The 19,163-nt window shown below is 49.6% G+C and overlaps 1 protein-coding gene across 2 annotated transcripts in view; it reads left to right on the top strand.

Annotated features, from left to right (window-relative positions):
• Positions 1-19,163, top strand: part of mcf2la (mcf.2 cell line derived transforming sequence-like a) — a 673,365-nt gene that overhangs the window by 108,967 nt on the left and 545,235 nt on the right. For both annotated transcript variants that reach the window (XM_070894133.1, XM_070894134.1), the window contains exon 4: positions 18,261-18,351. In XM_070894133.1, the coding sequence (XP_070750234.1) occupies positions 18,261-18,351 (91 nt within the window). The remainder of the gene's footprint in view (positions 1-18,260; positions 18,352-19,163) is intronic.

Raw genomic sequence — 19,163 nt, 5'->3', positions numbered from 1 at the left:
TCTCCTTTTCTAAACTCTTCCCTTTCCCTCTGTCCCTCTTCCCCTCCTGAACATTATCCTTGGACTTGACTCTCCTTGTACAATGCTACATTAATATGTTAAACCTCAGCTGACTGTTGGTACTGGTGATAAGCTGGCGCAGTGTTCAAGGACTGATGTTAATTTTCCACCTAACAGCGGTGGGTACCAGTTTGGGGTGGTGGGATTTCCGACCCACGGGGACAAACTTGGGTGTCTTTGCGCCTCCTATTAGCACTAACGGGGCGCAAATAGCTTTGTGACCAGGAGCGGCGATAACATTGACTCCCGCTATATTCGGCGGGAGTTTTGCGGTGGCACTGTGGCGTTGTGCCCCAGTAATGCTCCACCTCCTGCAGCAGCGCCAGGTGAAAACACCGGCAGCTGCAGGAGGTGTGAATCGGGCGGCCGGCCGCTTCGGGGCGATGACTAAAGGCGAGGTGGACGAGATAAGTTTAAAAAAAAACTTAACCTCTTGCAGGTTTTTTTCATGGCTTCATGCCTGTGAACGATCAGCCCCGCGTTCTGCTTGAGTGCTGGGATGATCGGTTGGGATCGCGGCTGCCGTCGTGGAGAAGGTAAGTTTATTTTTCTTTGCAGACCCTGCAGCGATGGCCCTTCCCTTTAAGGGAGGGAAGAACATAAGAAATAGCAGGAGTAGGCCATACGGCCTCACAAGCCTTCTCCGCCATTTAATACGATCATGGCTGATCCGATCATGGACTCAGGTTCACTTCCCTGCCCGCTCCCCATAATCCTTTATTCCCTTTCAACACGGCAGTGCACACGGCCCAGTGCGCAGCATTGCTGCACACACGGCATAGTATTAAAAAAGGATATACGGCACAGAAACAGGCCATTCGGCCCAACCAGTCCATGCCGGCATTTATGCTCCACTCGAGCCCCCTCCTGTCTTTTCTTATCTAAATCTGTCAGCATATCCCTCTATTCCCTTCTCCCTCATATGCTTGTGTAGCCTCCCCTTAAATGCATCTGTACTATTCGCCTCAACCACTCCCTGTGGTAGCGAGTTCCACATTCTCACCACTCTCTGGGTAAAGAAGTTTCTTCTGAATTCCCGATTGGATTTCTTGGTGACTATCTTATATTGATGACCTCTAGTTATGTTCTTCCCCACAAGTGCAAACATTATCTCTGTATCCACTCTATCAAAATCTTTCATAATTTTAAAGACATCTATTAAGTCACCCTTCAGCCTTCTTTGATCATCCTTTCCTGATGTATACCCTCATATTTCTGATTTCATCCATGTAAGTCGTCTCTGCACCCTCTCCAGTGCCTCTATATCCTTTTAATAATATGGCGACCAGAAGTGTACCCAGTATTCAAATATGGTCTAACCAAGGGTCAATACAGTTTCAGTATAACTTCCATACTTTTTAATTCTAAACCTCTTGAAATAAAGCCTAGTGCTTGGTTTGCTTTTTCTATGGTCTTACTAACCAGTGTTGCAACTTTTAGTAATTTGTGTATTTGTACTCCGAGATCTCTTTGTTCCTCTACCCTTGCACCCTCCAAGTAATAAGTGACCTCCCTATTCTTCCTACCAAAATGTAATACCTCACATTTATCTGTGTTCAACTTCATTTGCCTCTTTTCAGTTTAAATGCATTTATCTCATTACTAATCTCATCATCCAATGGCATGGCCATCTGTTCTATGTCTCTGGCAAATACTGAAGCAAAATAATTATTTAATATTTCTGCCATATCTCTATCATTACCTGTGGCATTTTCCTGTCTATCCCATAATAGCCCTATTTCCATCCCAACTTTCCTTTTTAATTGATGTGCCCATAAAATATTTTACTATGTTGTTTCATATTACTTGATAATTTAATTTCATAGTTCCTCTTTGCCTTCCCAATTGTTTTTTTTGACTTTGCTCCTAATCTTTTTGTACTCGTCCTTATCATGCACTCCTCTGCTGACTCATCATCATAGGCAGTCCCTCAAAACGAGGATGACACTGAAAAGGGATGAGTTCACAGGTGTTTCAATGAAGGACCTAATATTCCAGGTCCTGAACTACATGTTGAAGGGTGGAAGATGCCTGTGCATGGATTTTTTTAACGTGTGGTGGCCGTTGCACACCAGTCACCACACGGGCTTGACAGAGCTAGGTCTTGGTCCAGTGGCAAGGATTAACCAGGACTAACTGGAGACCAGTTCTGCTGCACGGACCTAGTGCGCACACATATCTCAGTGTGGGCTGGCCCGTGCTGTGCCTGGGCCCTCGACTCTTCTGGGCCCCAAACTCACGCCTCTCCTGGGCGCTGTCACACTCCTCTACAAACTCTTGCCACACCTTTGCCTCGACCTCGCCACTCCTGCTGTATCTGCCCGCACTGCAATCAGCTGTCTCCCTCCTGCAGCAGCACGCGCTGCTCCCTGCAGTGGTATGCTGCCACACGCTGCTCCCTCTAATGGCCCCGGCCTGCTGATGGTCTTGCAGATGATGATGAACGTGCGGCGGCACAGTCTGCTGTCTATTTACTTCATGTATGCTTATTTCCTTACCCTCAATTTTTCGCTTATGGCTTTATTCATCCATGGAGTCTCATTAGTGATTAGTTTGTTCTTTCCTTTTCGCGAAACATATTGTTCCTGCAGTTTGTTAAACCCCGTTTGCTGTTCATGTCACAGATAGATAGATTTTTAACCAATAAGGGAATTAAGGGTTACGGGGAGCGGGCGGGTAAGTGGAGCTGAGTCCACGGCCAGATCAGCCATGATCTTGTTGAATGGCGGAGCAGGCTCGAGGGGCTAAATGGCCTTCTCCTGTTCCTAATTCTTATGTTCTTATGTTCTTATGTTCTGTTCTACATCGTTTTTTTGCCAGTATTGTTGCCTGTTTTATTTTCCCAAGTTCTATTCTCAGCCTGTCAAAATCAGCTTTTCTCCAGTGACCATCTCCGCCTCACCTCAGCTACTCTGCGACTGAAACCCTCATCCAGGCTGTTGTTACTTCCAGACTCGACTATTCCAATGCTCTCGTGACCAGCCTCCTATCTTCCAAACTCCGTAAACTTCAGCTTATATAAAACTCTGGTATCCTAACTCTCACCAAGTCCCATTCACCCATCAACTCTGTGCTCGCTCACCTTCATTGGCTCCCAGTCCAGCAACACCTCAATTTTAAAAGTCTCATCCTTGTGTTTAAATCCCTCCATTGCCTCGCCCCATCTATCTCTGTAACCTCCTCCAGCCCGAATTCCTAATGACCCCATAGTTAATTACACAAAGTAGGTTTGTATTACCTGGAATTAAGAAAGTTAAGTGGTGATTTGATCGAAGTTTTCGGGATATTAAGGTAGATAGAGAGAAACTACCTACTGGCTGGGGAGTCTAGGACTAGGGGGCCTAGTCTAAAAAATTAGAGCCAGATCTTTCAGGAGTGAAGATAGGAACATTTCTACTTGCAAAGAATGGTAGAAGTTTGGAACTCTCTTCCGCAAATAGCAGTTGATGCTAGGTCAATTGTTACTTTTAAATCTGAGATTGATAGAATTCTGTTAACCAAAGGATATTAAGGGATATAGGGCAAAGGCAGATATATGGAGTTAGGTCACAGATCAGCTGTGATCTCATTGAATGGCGGAACAGGCTCATGGGGCTAAATGGCCTAAGTTCCTAAAAACCTCCGCGCATTCCCACAATTTTGGTATCTTGTGCATCCCCGACTTCCTTCGCTCCTCAATATGAGGCTGTGCCTTTTGCTGCCTAGGACCTAATGTCTGGAATTCTTTCCCTAAACCTCTCCGTCTCTCTACCTCTCTCTCCTCCTTTGAGACCCTCCTTAAGACCTACCTTTTGTCCTGATATCTTCTTACATGGCTCGGTGTCAATTTTTTTTGATAACGTTCCTGTGAAGCGCCTTGGGATGATTTACTATGTTAAAGGCATTATATAAATGCAAGTTGTTGTTGCGGACCTTGTGTAGAGTGAGGTGTATGTGCATTTGGTTTCAGTGTCTGACTCTAATCCTCTCCCCCACCACATGGTCAGGTCCTGGATCCCTGACTTACTTGAGATTTGCTGCCCTATCAGTGCACGTATGTGAGCAGTGTGCACAGGCTGGAAGTGGAGGAGGAGTTTTGAAGGGCAGGAGTAAGACCGACACTGAACTGTACAAAGCAATGCTGGTTTCTGGAGGCAATGCCTGATCTAATGGTGTTCTAGGTGTGGTGACATTTGTCAGTTAACTGATGGTAGGAAGGTATCTTCATCCCTGTGCATCATCCACCAGTTTCTATTTGTCCCGAATTTCTCTGGCGATTCAAAACACTGACAAGAGTCAGCATTCCTGATTCTTGCTTTTTACCTGTTGCTCCCCGTTCATCCACTTAGTTCAGGATCACTTATTTCCCAGGTGCCAGCTCTGAGGTAGGCTGCACACCGCAGACTCTGAGGGGCCGAAATTGCACCTTTCTATAAGAGCCGTGACAGCCACAGGTTAGAAACATAAAAATTTACAGCGCAAAAGGAAGCCATTTCAGCCCATCGTGTCCGCGCCGGCCGACAAAAAGCCGCATGACCCTTGGTCAGCAGCCCTGAAGGTTACATATAAACCTATGAACAATGACGGAAAGGCAAAGAGCACCCAGCCCAACCAGTCTGCCTCACACAACTGCGACACCCCTAAAACATTCTACACTCCCTCAAACCGGAGCCATGTGATCTCCTGGGAGAGGCAAAAACCAGATAAAAACCAGGCCACTTTAGGGAGAAAAAATCTGGGAAAATTCCTCTCCGACCCATCTAAGTGATCGAAACTAATCCAGGAGATTACCTTGGCCGTATTCGATTCCCAGCAGTACTTACCATTATATCTGTGTCATCCAGTCAAATCCCAATTACCAGCTCTAGTCCTGTAGGTTACTGCACTTTAAGTGCCCATCTAACCATCTCTTAAAAGTGGTGAGGGTTTCTGCATCCACCACTCTTCCAGGCAGCGAGTTCCAGATCCCCACAACCCTCTGCGTAAAGAAGCCCCCCCTCAAATCCCCTCTAAACCTTCCACCAACCACCTTAAAACTATGCCCCCTCGTAATAGACCCCGTCACCAATGGAACTAGGCCTTTGCTATCGATAAGGACTCACCGCTTAGTCGGCGCGGAGCCACCAACATTTTCTAAATTGCCTTCCGTGATTTTTCCTGCGGTGATGGTCACCGCGCTGCCCGTACAGCCGCCCCGTCAGGCACGTGCCGACCCCCTTGGGAAAATTGTCCCACGGGAGTGGATCGGCCGCCAGTCGGTGCCCCTGACTGCTTTTCCCGGCGGCCAGCTGTGAGTACCTGGGCGGCATGCCTGCCCTGAAAGGGCAGGGTGCTCTGCCGCGGCCGACATTTTATTTTAATCCGAGGTCAGCCCGACAATGGTGGCTACGGGTTCGGCTGGGCCACCAACAGGCAGTCCGGCACCCCCTCTTGGGTGCCAGGCCGCTGGCCCGGCCTGGATTGCGGCAGAGAAAATTTTTTTAAATGGGTAAGTGCGCCCCGTTTGGGGCGGAGGCCAATTCGACTCCTGAATCTTTGGCTTTCACTTGTTATTTTTCAATTCTATTGATTTTCTGCCACCTAGTGGAGTTCCTTGGTTACTGTTGGATGAGGCAGAGCAAGTGCTGGGATTTGACTAATTGTCATCAAAGTGTCCAATGAGTTCATGTGGGAGACTCGTTAACAGAAAAGGTTTCACTTTTTCCTCTTTTTGGAATTGTGATTATACTTATTGCTATGGTTTGTGAGATTTTTGTTTTTTAGATCTGGATACACTACCCATTCCCAGCGCTCCCTGATCACCTATTCCCAGCGCACTGCAGCGCTCCCCGATCACCCATTCCCAGCGCACTGCAGCACTCCCTGATCACCCATTCCCAGCGCACTGCAGCGCTACCTGATCACCTATTCCCAGCGCACTGCAGCGCTCCCTGATCACCTATTCCCAGTGCACTGCAACGTTCCACGCTCACTGCCCATTCCCAGCGCACTGCAGCGCTCCCCAGTCACCCATTCCCAGCGCACTGCAGAGCTCCCTGATCACCCACTCCCAGCGCACTGCAGCACTCCCCGATCACCCATTCCCAGGGCACTGCAGAGCTCCCTGATCACCCATTCCCAGCGCACTGCAGAGCTCCCTGATCACCCACTCCCAGCGCACTGCAGCGCTCCCCGATCACCCATTCCCAGGGCACTGCAGAGCTCCCTGATCACCCATTCCCAGAGCTCACCAATCACCCATTCGCAGCGCACTACAGAGATACAGATCCATCACCACCCCTCCCCCACTGGAGATACAGACCCATCACCACCCCTCCCCCACTGGATACACAGACTCATCACCACCTCTCCCCCACTGGACATACAGACCCAGCACTACCTCTCCCCCACTGGAGATACAGACCCATCACCACCCCCTCACCCACTGGAGATACAGGCCAATTACCACCCCCTTCCCCACTGGAGATACAGACCCATCACCACCCCTCCCCCACTGGATATACAGACCCATCACCACCCCTCCCCCACTGGATATACAGACCCAGCACTACCCCTCCCCCACTGGAGATACAGACCCAGCACTACCCCTCCCCCACTGGAGATACAGACCCAGCACCACCCCTCCCCCACTGTAGATAAAGACCCATCACCACCCCTCACCCACTGGAGATACAGACCCAGCACCACCCCTCCCCCACTGGAGATACAGACCCATCACCACCCCTCCCCCACTGGAGATACAGACCCATCACCACCCTTCCCCCACTGGAGATACAGACCCATCACCACCCCCTCCCCCACTGGAGATACAGACCCAGCACTACCCCTCCCCACTGGAGATACAGACCCATCACCACCCCTCCCTCACTGGAGATACAGACCCATCACCACCCCTCCCCCACTGGAGATACAGACCCATCACCACCCCCTCTTCACTGGAGATACAGACCCATCACCACCCCGTCCCCACTGGAGATACAGACCCATTACCACCCCCTCACCCACTGGAGATACAGACCCATCACCACCCCTCCCCCACTGGAGTTACAGACCCATCACCACCCCCTCACCCACTGGAGATACAGACCCATCACCACCCCCTCCCCCACTGGAGATACAGACCCATCACCACCCCCTCACCCACTGGAGATACAGACCCATCACCACCCCCTCACCCACTGGAGATACAGACCCATCACCACCCCCTCACCCACTGGAGATACAGACCCATCACCACCTCTCACCCACTGGAGATACAGACCCATCACCACCCCCTCCCCCACTGGATATACAGACCAATCACCACCCCTCCGCCACTGGAGATACAGACCCATCACCACCCCTCCCCCACTGGAGATACAGACCCATCACCACCCCCTCCCCCACTGGAGATACAGACCCATCACCAACCCTCATCCACTGGAGATACAGACCCATCACCACCCACTCACCCACTGGAGATACAGACACATCACCACCCCTCCCCCACTGGAGATACAGACCCATCACCACCCCCTCACCCACTGGAGATACAGACCCAGCACCACCCCTCACCCATTGGAGATACAGACCCAGCACCACCCCCTCACCCACTGGAGATACAGACCCAGCACCATCCCCTCACCCACTGGAGATACAGACCCAGCACCACCCCTCCCCCACTGGAGATACAGACCCATCACCACCCCTCCCCCACTGGATATACAGACCCATCACTACCTCTCCCCCACTGGAGACACAGACCCAGCACTACCTCTCCCCCACTGGAGATACAGACCCATCACCACCCCCTCACCCACTGGAGATACAGACCAATCACCACCCCCACCCCCACTGGAGATACAGACCCATCACCACCCCTCCCCCACTGGAGATACAGACCCAGCACCACCCCTCCCCCACTGGATATACAGACCCATCACCACCCCTCCCCCACTGGATATACAGACCCAGCACTACCCCTCCCCCACTGGAGATACAGACCCAGCACTACCCCTCCCCCACTGGAGATACAGACCCAGCACCACCCCTCCCCCCCTGTAGATACAGACCCATCACCACCCCTCACCCACTGGAGATACAGACCCAGCACCACCCCTCCCCCACTGGAGATACAGACCCATCACCAACCCTCCCCCACTGGAGATACAGACCCATCACCACCCCTCCCCCACTGGAGATACAGACCCATCACCACCCCTCCCCCACTGGAGATACAGACCAATCACCACCCCTCCCCCACTGGAGATACAGACCCATCACCACCCCGTCCCCCACTGGAGATACAGACCCATCACCACCCCCTCACCCACTGGAGATACAGACCCATCACCACCCCTCCCCCACTGGAGATACAGACCCATCACCACCCCCTCACCCACTGGAGATACAGACCCATCACCACCCCTCCCCCACTGGAGATACAGACCCATCACCACCCCTCCCCCACTGGAGATACAGACCCATCACCACCCCCTCCCCCACTGGAGATACAGACCCATCACCAACCCTCATCCACTGGAGATACAGACCCATCACCACCCACTCACCCACTGGAGATACAGACACATCACCACCCCTCCCCCACTGGAGATACAGACCCATCACCACCCCCTCACCCACTGGAGATACAGACCCAGCACCACCCCTCACCCACTGGAGATACAGACCCAGCACCACCCCCTCACCCACTGGAGATACAGACCCAGCACCACCCCCTCACCCACTGGAGATACAGACACAGCACCACCCCCTCACCCACTGGAGATACAGACCCAGCACCACCCTCTCACCCACTGGAGATACAGACCCATCACCACCCCCTCACCCACTGGAGATACAGACCAATCACCACCCTCTCACCCACTGGAGATACAGACCCATCACCACCCCCTCACCCACTGGAGATACAGACCCATCACCACCCCCTCACCCACTGGAGATACAGACCCATCACCACCCCCTCACCCACTGGAGATACAGACACATCACCACCCCTCCCCCACTGGAGATACAGACCCAGCACCACCCCCTCACCCACTGGAGATACAGACCCATCACCACCCCTCCCCCACTGGAGATACAGACCCATCACCACCCCCTCACCCACTGGATATACAGACCAATCACCACCCCTCCCCCACTGGAGATACAGACCCATCACCACCCCCTCACCCACTGGAGATACAGACCCAGCACCACCCCTCACCCACTGGAGATACAGACCCAGCACCACCTTCTCACCCACTGGAGATACAGACCCAGCACCACCCCCTCACCCACTGGAGATACAGACCCAGCACCACCCCCTCACCCACTGGATATACAGACTCAGCACCACCCTCTCACCCACTGGAGATACAGACCCATCACCACCCCCTCACCCACTGGAGATACAGACCAATCACCACCCTCTCACCCACTGGAGATACAGACCCATCACCACCCCCTCACCCACTGGAGATACAGACCCATCACCACCCCCTCACCCACTGGAGATACAGACCCATCACCACCCCCTCACCCACTGGAGATACAGACACATCACCACCCCTCCCCCACTGGAGATACAGACCCATCACCACCCCCTCACCCACTGGAGATACAGACCCATCACCAACCCTCATCCACTGGAGATACAGACCCATCACCACCTCTCACCCACTGGAGATACAGACCCATCACCACCCCCTCCCCCACTGGATATACAGACCAATCACCACCCCTCCGCCACTGGAGATACAGACCCATCACCACCCCTCCCCCACTGGAGATACAGACCCATCACCACCCCCTCCCCCACTGGAGATACAGACCCATCACCAACCCTCATCCACTGGAGATACAGACCCATCACCACCCACTCACCCACTGGAGATACAGACACATCACCACCCCTCCCCCACTGGAGATACAGACCCAGCACCACCCCTCACCCACTGGAGATACAGACCCAGCACCACCCCCTCACCCACTGGAGATACAGACCCAGCACCACCCCCTCACCCACTGGAGATACAGACCCAGCACCACCCCCTCACCCACTGGAGATACAGACCCAGCACCACCCTCTCACCCACTGGAGATACAGACCCATCACCACCCCCTCACCCACTGGAGATACAGACCAATCACCACCCTCTCACCCACTGGAGATACAGACCCATCACCACCCCCTCACCCACTGGAGATACAGACCCATCACCACCCCCTCACCCACTGGAGATACAGACCCATCACCACCCCCTCACCCACTGGAGATACAGACACATCACCACCCCTCCCCCACTGGAGATACAGACCCAGCACCACCCCCTCCCCCACTGGAGATACAGACCCAGCACCACCCCCTCACCCACTGGAGATACAGACCCATCACCACCCCTCCCCCACTGGAGATACAGACCCATCACCACCCCTCCCCCACTGGAGATACAGACCCATCACCACCCCTCCCCCACTGGAGATACAGACCCAGCACCACCCCTCACCCACTGGAGATACAGACCCATCACCACCCCTCACCCACTGGAGATACAGACCCATCACCACCCCTCCCCCACTGGAGATACAGACCCAGCACCACCCCTCACCCACTGGATTATTGTATCTTCATCACGTGTGCTTCGTCATTCTCTCCGAAGGCAGATTCAGAAAATACTTAACAGGAAAGGCAAAATCATTTAACTTGCTTTATTTCATACTGAATGAACGTATATAACAATAGATTGGATTTACTGAGTTCAATCAATGCAACATGTCTTTGCATTTAAAAAAAAGCAAAATAATGAACACGTTGCATTGGCCCACATTAGTGGGTCATAAACAAGTTACTTCTCACTACTCTCTTGCATTCCAAGCTTCTTGCAACCTTTGCTGAAACTTACTGCCCTCGTGGCATTCTGCTTTATAAACCCGGTTGACTGCCTGTGTCTCTGTGCTGTTCCCCCCACCCCGCCCCCCCCATTCACAGGCAGAAAAAATCTAGAGACTTCCCAATACAGTGAGTGTGAGGTGTTTTGTTAATTGCTAAAACAATTGTGTGCAGCTGTGAACCTGTTTCATTTAACGGATTAGTGGCTCCGTCCGTACCTGCTCTCTCAGGTGGATGTAAAAGATCTCATGGCACTATTTTGAAGAAGAGCAGGGGAGTTATCCCCGATGTCCTGCGGCCAATATTTATCCCTCAATCAACATCGCAAAAAACAGATTATCTGGTCATTATCACATTGCTGTTTGTGGGAGCTTGCTGTGTGCAGATTCGCTGCCGCGTTGCCCACATTACAACAGTGACTGCACTCTGGTGGTTGTGACAGGCGCTATATGAATGTAGGTCTCTTTTTTTAACATCACATGCAGTAACATTGTACGAGCATGCCAAGTGTTTGTGTGTGGACTTCACCCTCAGAAAGTACCGATCGTCAGTTGGCTAACATCTCACTAAGGTGTATTTTACAAGGAATAGTTCTCTGGTACTGTTTCAGTTTGTTGTTGGATCTTTTGATGCACATTATGAAGGGCCTTTGTTTTAGGATAAAGCGATGTCAAATACGACTGGTGGTTCCCTAGCAATCATTTTACTTGTGTCTGGGAAACCAGAACCGGTGGGGCAAATGACTGCTGTGGGCGGCCTCCCAGATTAAAAACAAAGACTTGCATTTATATAGAGCCTTTCATGACCATCAGACGTCTCAAAACACTTTAAGAAACATAAGAAATAGGAGCAGGAGAAACCATTTGGCCCCTCGAGCCTTCTCCACCATTTAATAAGATCATGGCTGATCTGATCTTGGGCTCATCTCCACTTCCCTGCCTGCTCCCCATAACCCTTCACTCCCTTATCATTCAAAATTCTGTCTTTCTCTGTCTTAAATATATTCAGTGACCCAGCCTCCACAGCTCATGTGGCAGAGAATTCCAAAGATTTATGACCTTCTGAGAAAAGAAATTCCTCCTCATCTCAGTTCTAAATGGGCAACCCCTTATTCTTAAACTATGACCCCTAGTTCTAGATTCCCCCAAGTGTGGAAACATTCTCTCTGCATCCCCCTCAGTATCTTATATGTTTCAATAAGATCACCTCTCATTCTTCTAAATTCCAATGAGTATAGTCCCAACCTGCTCAACCTTTCTTCATAAGGCAGTCACTTCATCTCAGGAATCAACCTCGTGAACCTTCTCTGAACTGCGTCCAATGCAAATGTATCCCTCCCTAAATAAGGAGACCAAAACTGTATGCAGTACTGCAGGTGTGGCCTCACCAATACCCTGTAGCAGGACTTCCTTGCTTTTATACTCCATCCCCCTTGCAATAAATGGCAACATTCCATTTGCCTTTCTGATTACTTGCTGTAACTGTATACTAACTTTTTGGGGCTGAAATTCACCGCCTCCAAAAGGATGGAGGTGGGGGGGGGGGGGGCGGGGATTTGAGCGGTGTGCACTTCTGTCGGAAATGGCGCGGTGAAGCCGCTGTAGGGGAGACTGTCCAACAGTGAGCTCTGCAGGCTGCGGGCCGCTGGAAAGAGGCAAGGTCAGGGATTTTCAGCTGCAAAAAGGTAAGCCTTTTCCCAGCAGTGCCCCTGCAAGGTATTTGAGTCGGTGCTCGAACGGAACACTGCTGGAGTGTTGCCCCGATCGGGGCCCTTTGGTAGAGAAATAGTGTTATTAATTATTAGTGATTTTATTTCGGATGACAGTATTCACTGTATTTATCTTTTAATAGTTTTTTTAATTAGTGATTTTATTTAAGATTATAGTATCCACTGCATTTATCTTTTAATAGTTTTATTAATTATTAGTGTTTTTATTTACGATTACAGTAGCCATTGTATTTATCTTTTAATAGTTTTATTAATAGTGACTTTATTTAAGATTACAGTATCCATTGTATTTATCTTTTAATAGTTTTATTAATTGTTTTGGCTCCACTCAAACTGCTGAGTGCTGCTCAGAGGTTTGCACATACTTTTGTACAACTTTCAGGTCTGACTCTTTAGTGGAGGCCTGTGGGCTGCAAAGGCCTGCCTGGCAGGGTTCACCCTGAGGATGGAAGGAGTATTGGGAGGGTGACACCTGGTACACCTACTCAGAAGCAGGGTGGCACACAGGAGAAGGTGTCGCCGTCAGCACCGTGCAGAGAGGTAGCGGGCAAGGGAGGCAGCAGGCAAGATTCGTTCATTCTGTGCTAGACTAGTGTGCCCGCTGTCTTGACTGGCCCGAATCAGGATTGCGGTTGTCTGCTTGGGGACAAGGGATATCCCCTGTCCACTTGTCTGCTCACTCCACTACAGAACCCCAAGACAGCACCAGAGCATGCCTACAATGACGCTCATTGTGCCACCAGGTGCACCATTGAGCAGTGCATAGGCGTCCTTAAGCAAAGGTTCCGGTGCCTGGACTGCTCTGGTGGCGCCTTGCAGTATTCTCCTCAATGGATCTCCATCATCGTCGTGGCCTGCTGCTTGCTGCACAGCCATCATGAGGGGACAGCCGCTGGAGGTCAAGCCAGCAGTATCACCTGAGGAAGAGGAGAAGGAGGAGGAGGAGGATTCCCATCATCCCAGAGCTAGGAGGCGTCGACCCATAGCCACCCTGGAAGGGCCGGGTGCAGACTGGCCAGCACCCTGGGAGGGTGCGTCCTCACATATATGGAGGTGCCTGACACCTCCCCTGCAATCTCCCTCCATGCATTATGTACTGCCTGTCTGCCAGGTCTCCCCATGTCAGGAAACAGTATTCTTCTTGTGTCCTCCACACCATCCATCAGTGTCTCCAGCTCCATATCAGTGAACCTGGTGGCTCTCCTTGCACCTCTTCTACCTGCCACCCTTCCAGACTCCTTCTAACCTCCTTCCCCCCTCAGGGTCTTGCTGAAAACCCTGACCTTTAAGGCCAGCGAGGAACTGGCTCGTTAGAAACCCTTACCTGCATGCTGAATTTCTCAGTGGTGATAACGCCACATCGCTAAAAAATCCATTTTGGAAGGGTTCATTAGCGCTGGAACCAATTTGTTCACTTTTGGAGCTGAAATGGGGTGGCCCAGCCACCAAAACATTTTTGCGCTAATGGCCACCAAAAGATGTGGGGAGCACCAGCTTTCCAGAGGTACTGAATTTCAGGCCCTTTGTGTTTTATGCACAAGGACCCCCAGGTCCCTCTGTACTGCAGAATTTTGTAATCTCTCTCCATTTAAATAATTTGCTTTTGTATTTTTCTTGCCAAAGTGGATAACCTCACACTTTCCCACATTATACTCCATCTGCCAAATGTTTGCCTACTCAATTAGTGTGTCTATATCCCTTTGCATATTTTTTGTGTACTCCTCATAATTTGCTTTTCCACCAGTCTTTGTATCATCAGCGAACTTGGCTACATTACACTCGGTCTCTTCATCCAAGTCATTAATATAGATTGTAAATACACCCCACTAGTTACCGTTTGCCAACTGGAAAATGACCCATTTATCCCGACTCTCTGTTTTCTGTTAGTTAGTCAATCCGCTATCCATGCTAATATATTACCCCCAACCGCATGAGCTCTTGTGCAGTAATCTTTTATGTCTTCTGGAAATCCAAATACATCACATCCACTGGTTCCCCCTTATCCACCCTGCTTGTTACATTCTCAAAGAACTCCAGCAAATTTGTCAAACATGATTTCCCTTTCATAAAACCATGCTGACTCTGCTTGACTGTATTATTCTTTTCCAAATGTCCTGCTACTGCTTCCTTAATAATGGACTCCAGTATTTTCCCAATGACAGATGTTGGGCTAACTGGTCTATAGTTCCTTGTTTTCTGTCTCCCTCCTTTTTTAAATAGGGGTGTCACATTTGTGGTTTTCCAATCTGCTGGGACCTCTCCAGAATCCAGGGTCCAGCCAGTGAAGTACTTTGGAAGTGTAGTCACTGTTGTAATGCAGGAAACAACGGCAAGAAGTAATGCCAAGGAGCTTTCGGGTTGGAAGAAATGTTTGTTTGTATCAATTTTACAGGGGACGCAGGAACAGAGGGATCTGGGCGTTCACATGAATATTTGAAGGTGGTAAGATGTGTTGATAAGGCTGTTTTTAAAAAAAACTTACAGGATCCTTGGCTTTATAAATAGAGGTATAGAGTACAAAAAAACATAAGTTATGCGAAACCTTTATGAGCACCACACTTTAGGAATGATGTCAAGGCCCTGGAGAGAATGCAGAGATTTACCAGAATGGCACCAGTGATAGGGGACTTCAGTTATGTGGAACTAAATGACTAGAGAATCTGGGATTGTTCTCCTTCGTGCAGAAAAGGTACAGGGGAGATTTAATTGAGATGGTCAAAATGATGGGGGGGTGGGAGTGGGGGTGGGGGTGGGGTTTGATACAGTAAATGAGAAGAAACTGTTTCTGCTGGCAGGAGGGTTGGGAACCAGAGAACACAGATTTAGGTCATTGGCAAAAGAACCAGAAGGTTGATTGAGGAGAATTTATTTTAGGCAGCGATTGTTCCGTTGGTGTACTGCCTGAAAGGATGATACAGCAGGTTCAATAGTAACTTTCAAAAAGGAATTGTATAATTACTAGAAGGGGAAATAATTTGCAGGTCTATGGAGAAAGAGCAGGGGAGTAGGACCAATGTTCCCTCTTATTTTGTTTTTAGTGCGCTGCCTTTTTTTTTGGGGTGCACACCCCTTTGCGAAACTTTACATTGAAAAAGCCGGGATTCATGGGCCCGGCAGAGAGACCCGTGGCTGCGCACCTTATAGAAAGCATTGAGTCATCATCATAGGCAGTCCCTCGGGGTCGAGGATATCTTGCTTCCACACTAAAAATGAGTACTCAGGTGACGGATGAACTCATTGTAAATGGTGGAAGATGCCTGTGTGTGAATTCTTTTAATGTGGGGTAGCCCTTGCACACCAGCCACCACACGGGCTTGACAGAGCAAGGTCTTGGTTCAGTGGCAAGGGGATCCAAGACAACTGGAGACCAGGCTCTGCCGCATGTGCCAATACATACACACAAACTTAAACATCATCCTACTATCTTCCTTGCTTCTTCCTTCCCACAGGACCTTTCCCTACATGGAATTCATAGTATGCAATGTGAGCCTCACGACCTCACAGCCTCGCTATTGGCCGGTGCTGCACCTTCCCTTGATCTTGTCCAAGCTGCTCGACCTCTGGGCTAAGCTCCTCCGTGCCTCGTCCGTCCTCTCCTCTCCGCTTCCGGTTCCAATTCACATGGCTCCGGTTTGGGTGGAGTGTAGAAGGTTTCAGTATAAGGGGTGTCACAGTTGTGGTGAGGCGGACTGGTTGGGCTGGGTACTCTTTGCCTTTCCGTCATTGTTCATAGGCTTATATGTGTGGCTCTTTGTCGGCCGGCGTGGACACGATGGGCCGAAATGACTTCCTTCTGCGCTGTAAATTTCTATGTTTCTTCCGACCTCCAGACGTTGCCGGTCCTGACTTCCGGACGTCACCGGTCCCGACCTCCACTCCATGCTCCTTCCGACCTCCCCTCCTCGCCGCTTCCGACCTCCCCTCCTCGCCGCTTCCAGCCTCTGTGTTGTTGATTCTGCTGCTGTGGTGGCTAGCTTTTTTTGATTTGCCTACAGCTCCAGCCACACGCTCCAAACTCCAAAAGCGTTGAGTGGGAGTAATTGGATAGCTCTTTTAAACGGCTGACACAGGCATGATGGGCCGAATGGCCTCCTTGTGTGCTGTATCAATCTATGACTCGATGTCTTTCCTGCCCTGCAATTTTCTTCTTTCATATGGTAGTATCAAAGTAAAGCATTCCAAGTCAGATATCCAGGCCAAAGCTTCCGACATAACAGCATGGATATCTTGTAGGCTGCCTGCAAATTCCCTCTGAGGGCAGTGCTCAATGATGTACTCCAGGGTCTGATTCGGAGCTCCACAGTCACATGATGGGGGGTGCTCTAATCTTCCACCAATGGAGAAGGTGGCAGCATCGACCATGACCAGTTCTGAGGTGGCTGATGGTTGGCCACTGTTTGCGAGGAAGCTTTGATCCTTCAGATTGTACTGTTGGGTCCTCTATAAGGAATCCATTCCGTATGGCGCGGTTCTTCCAAGTATTTTTCCATCGGTCGTCAAGGCTGAGGGGAGATCGCTGAAGGGCTTTGGCGACAGTCCAAAATGGCCCTCTAGATTTGAGATGGGTTGGTGTTAGGTTGTTCAAGTCGACCTGGATCGGCATGTGTTTGCTGGTGTAGTGGTTATATTCTCTGGAGATTGCATATTCGCGGCGTAGGTGTGGCCCTGTAATGAAAACTGCTTTTGGATTTTAATTCGGAAATGTAAAGAGGGAGGAAAGCTTTTCTTCTCCGCTCCTCAAGCAACACCCATATCGTACGGCAAATCTCAAGATAGAGAAGAGGATTTTATCATTAAACAAATCCTGCCTGCAGCTGCTGCCTATTTGTTCTACACCCACTGAATATAAAAGCAGAATTTGGCACAAAATAATCTGCAGGAGAGGTCATATCTGAGGTCTGTAGTTCGGTTCAGTGTGATTATATTAGCAATAGAAATATTTGCTCGCTGGTTATGTGCTTGTCCATCTCCTGCACATCCCAGTTGTGATTGGCTTGAAGCCAGCTGCTGGCATTGTACAATTGGTTCTGATTTACAGAGACTGGGCTTTGCCGACTCCTTCGCTCAGCACTGTGTGACATGTATAGTTGAATGAAACAGAAAAGTGAAACTGCTTCTGTCAGATCACTGCCCCATAGCTTGTCCTACCTCTGTATCTAGTCAGTTTGATGTTGACGCTGAATGCATCCCTGTCGCTCATCTTGGGAAATGCTGCGATTTCAATTTCTAAAGGATTTAACAAACAAGAGCTCTCTCTAACGACCATAATTTACAGTATCTTATAAACCTGTTGAACCATGTGGCTTCATCAGCACCCGTGACCTGAGGTGATGTGTGACTGAAGACAGTGTCAGGGAGTGTGTGCACTGATCTTGTCTCATGACTTTGGTCATGGTTGAATTTCGCAGTGAATTGTTCCTCGCGAATGAATGGAGTGGTGGCTTTGAATCCAGCGATTACTATCAGGAGAATTAATGCCTGTGAAGGAAGCGTGCATCCAGGCGGACTGTTCAGTAGAAGAGTCAGCACACCAAGAAGCTTGTGTGTGGTGCAGTTATCTGAGAGAAGCTGCTGGTTTTTAATTTTCAATTTAATTCCTGAACTTCTTTTCTTGTTCAGCCTTCAAGATGGTGGCATTGGATTTATTCTGCTCGTAGACAGGAGGCAAGACAAATGGTCCTCTGTGAAAGCATCGCTACTGCGAATTGCGGTGAGTCTCATTGCAGCCCAGATTTCAGCTGCCTGCCCCTCATGGGCACTCATACATTTAAGGCAGCTGCTGAATAACAAACATGTAAATGAAAGCACAGTCACCAGTCACCGGCTCAGCGTGGGATGGAATACAGTGTGCTTTGTCACCCCGAGTCAGAGGAAACCTTTTGCTAAGGCAGCCCATGGTACACATTGAGCTGATTTCAAGAGTCAGATTTCCAGTGACACTGGGACAGTACAGGATAAATTAACTGCTCTCGCTCTCAAAGGAGGTGTGGCTCAGAGATTGGGCACACTATGACACAAATTTTCCCTCCTGGGAGGGCAGGACCACTGATTTTACCCTGTATTTGTAAACCATCCTTTTGGTGCTCGTGCATGTCATAAAGTAATCTTTCGATAAAAGATTTCCTGATTCTGTTTAAATCATGTGCAGTCATTAACAGTAACACAAAGTGGATTTATATCCTACTTTTGCTTGGTGCTTTCTCACTCATTTTAGTCATTGTTGTGCGTTACTGTCACTGTCAAAATGATAGAGCTCATTGAGGATTGAAATATTAAATACCTGGGCTGAGCTGCTGAACCATTTCTGTGTTTTACAGCTGGAATGTACCCAGGAATTTATAGAATATTTTTGTGATATTAGAAATCTAAAAATACACTTCCTTTACATTTTGTTTTACATTTTGTGTTCAGTACAAAGTATTGCACATAAAGGATTTCCACCGTGGGAGATAAGGGCTTTCATTCATTGTTTCTGAGTGTTATTGTGTAATTATATGAATATAAGGGAAACACACAATTGAT

This window comes from Pristiophorus japonicus, chromosome 11 (genome assembly GCF_044704955.1).
Source record: "Pristiophorus japonicus isolate sPriJap1 chromosome 11, sPriJap1.hap1, whole genome shotgun sequence".
Taxonomy (NCBI): Eukaryota; Metazoa; Chordata; class Chondrichthyes; family Pristiophoridae; genus Pristiophorus; species Pristiophorus japonicus.
Note: the sequence above shows the minus strand (reverse complement) of the source record. Positions and strands in the feature narration are given on the sequence as shown.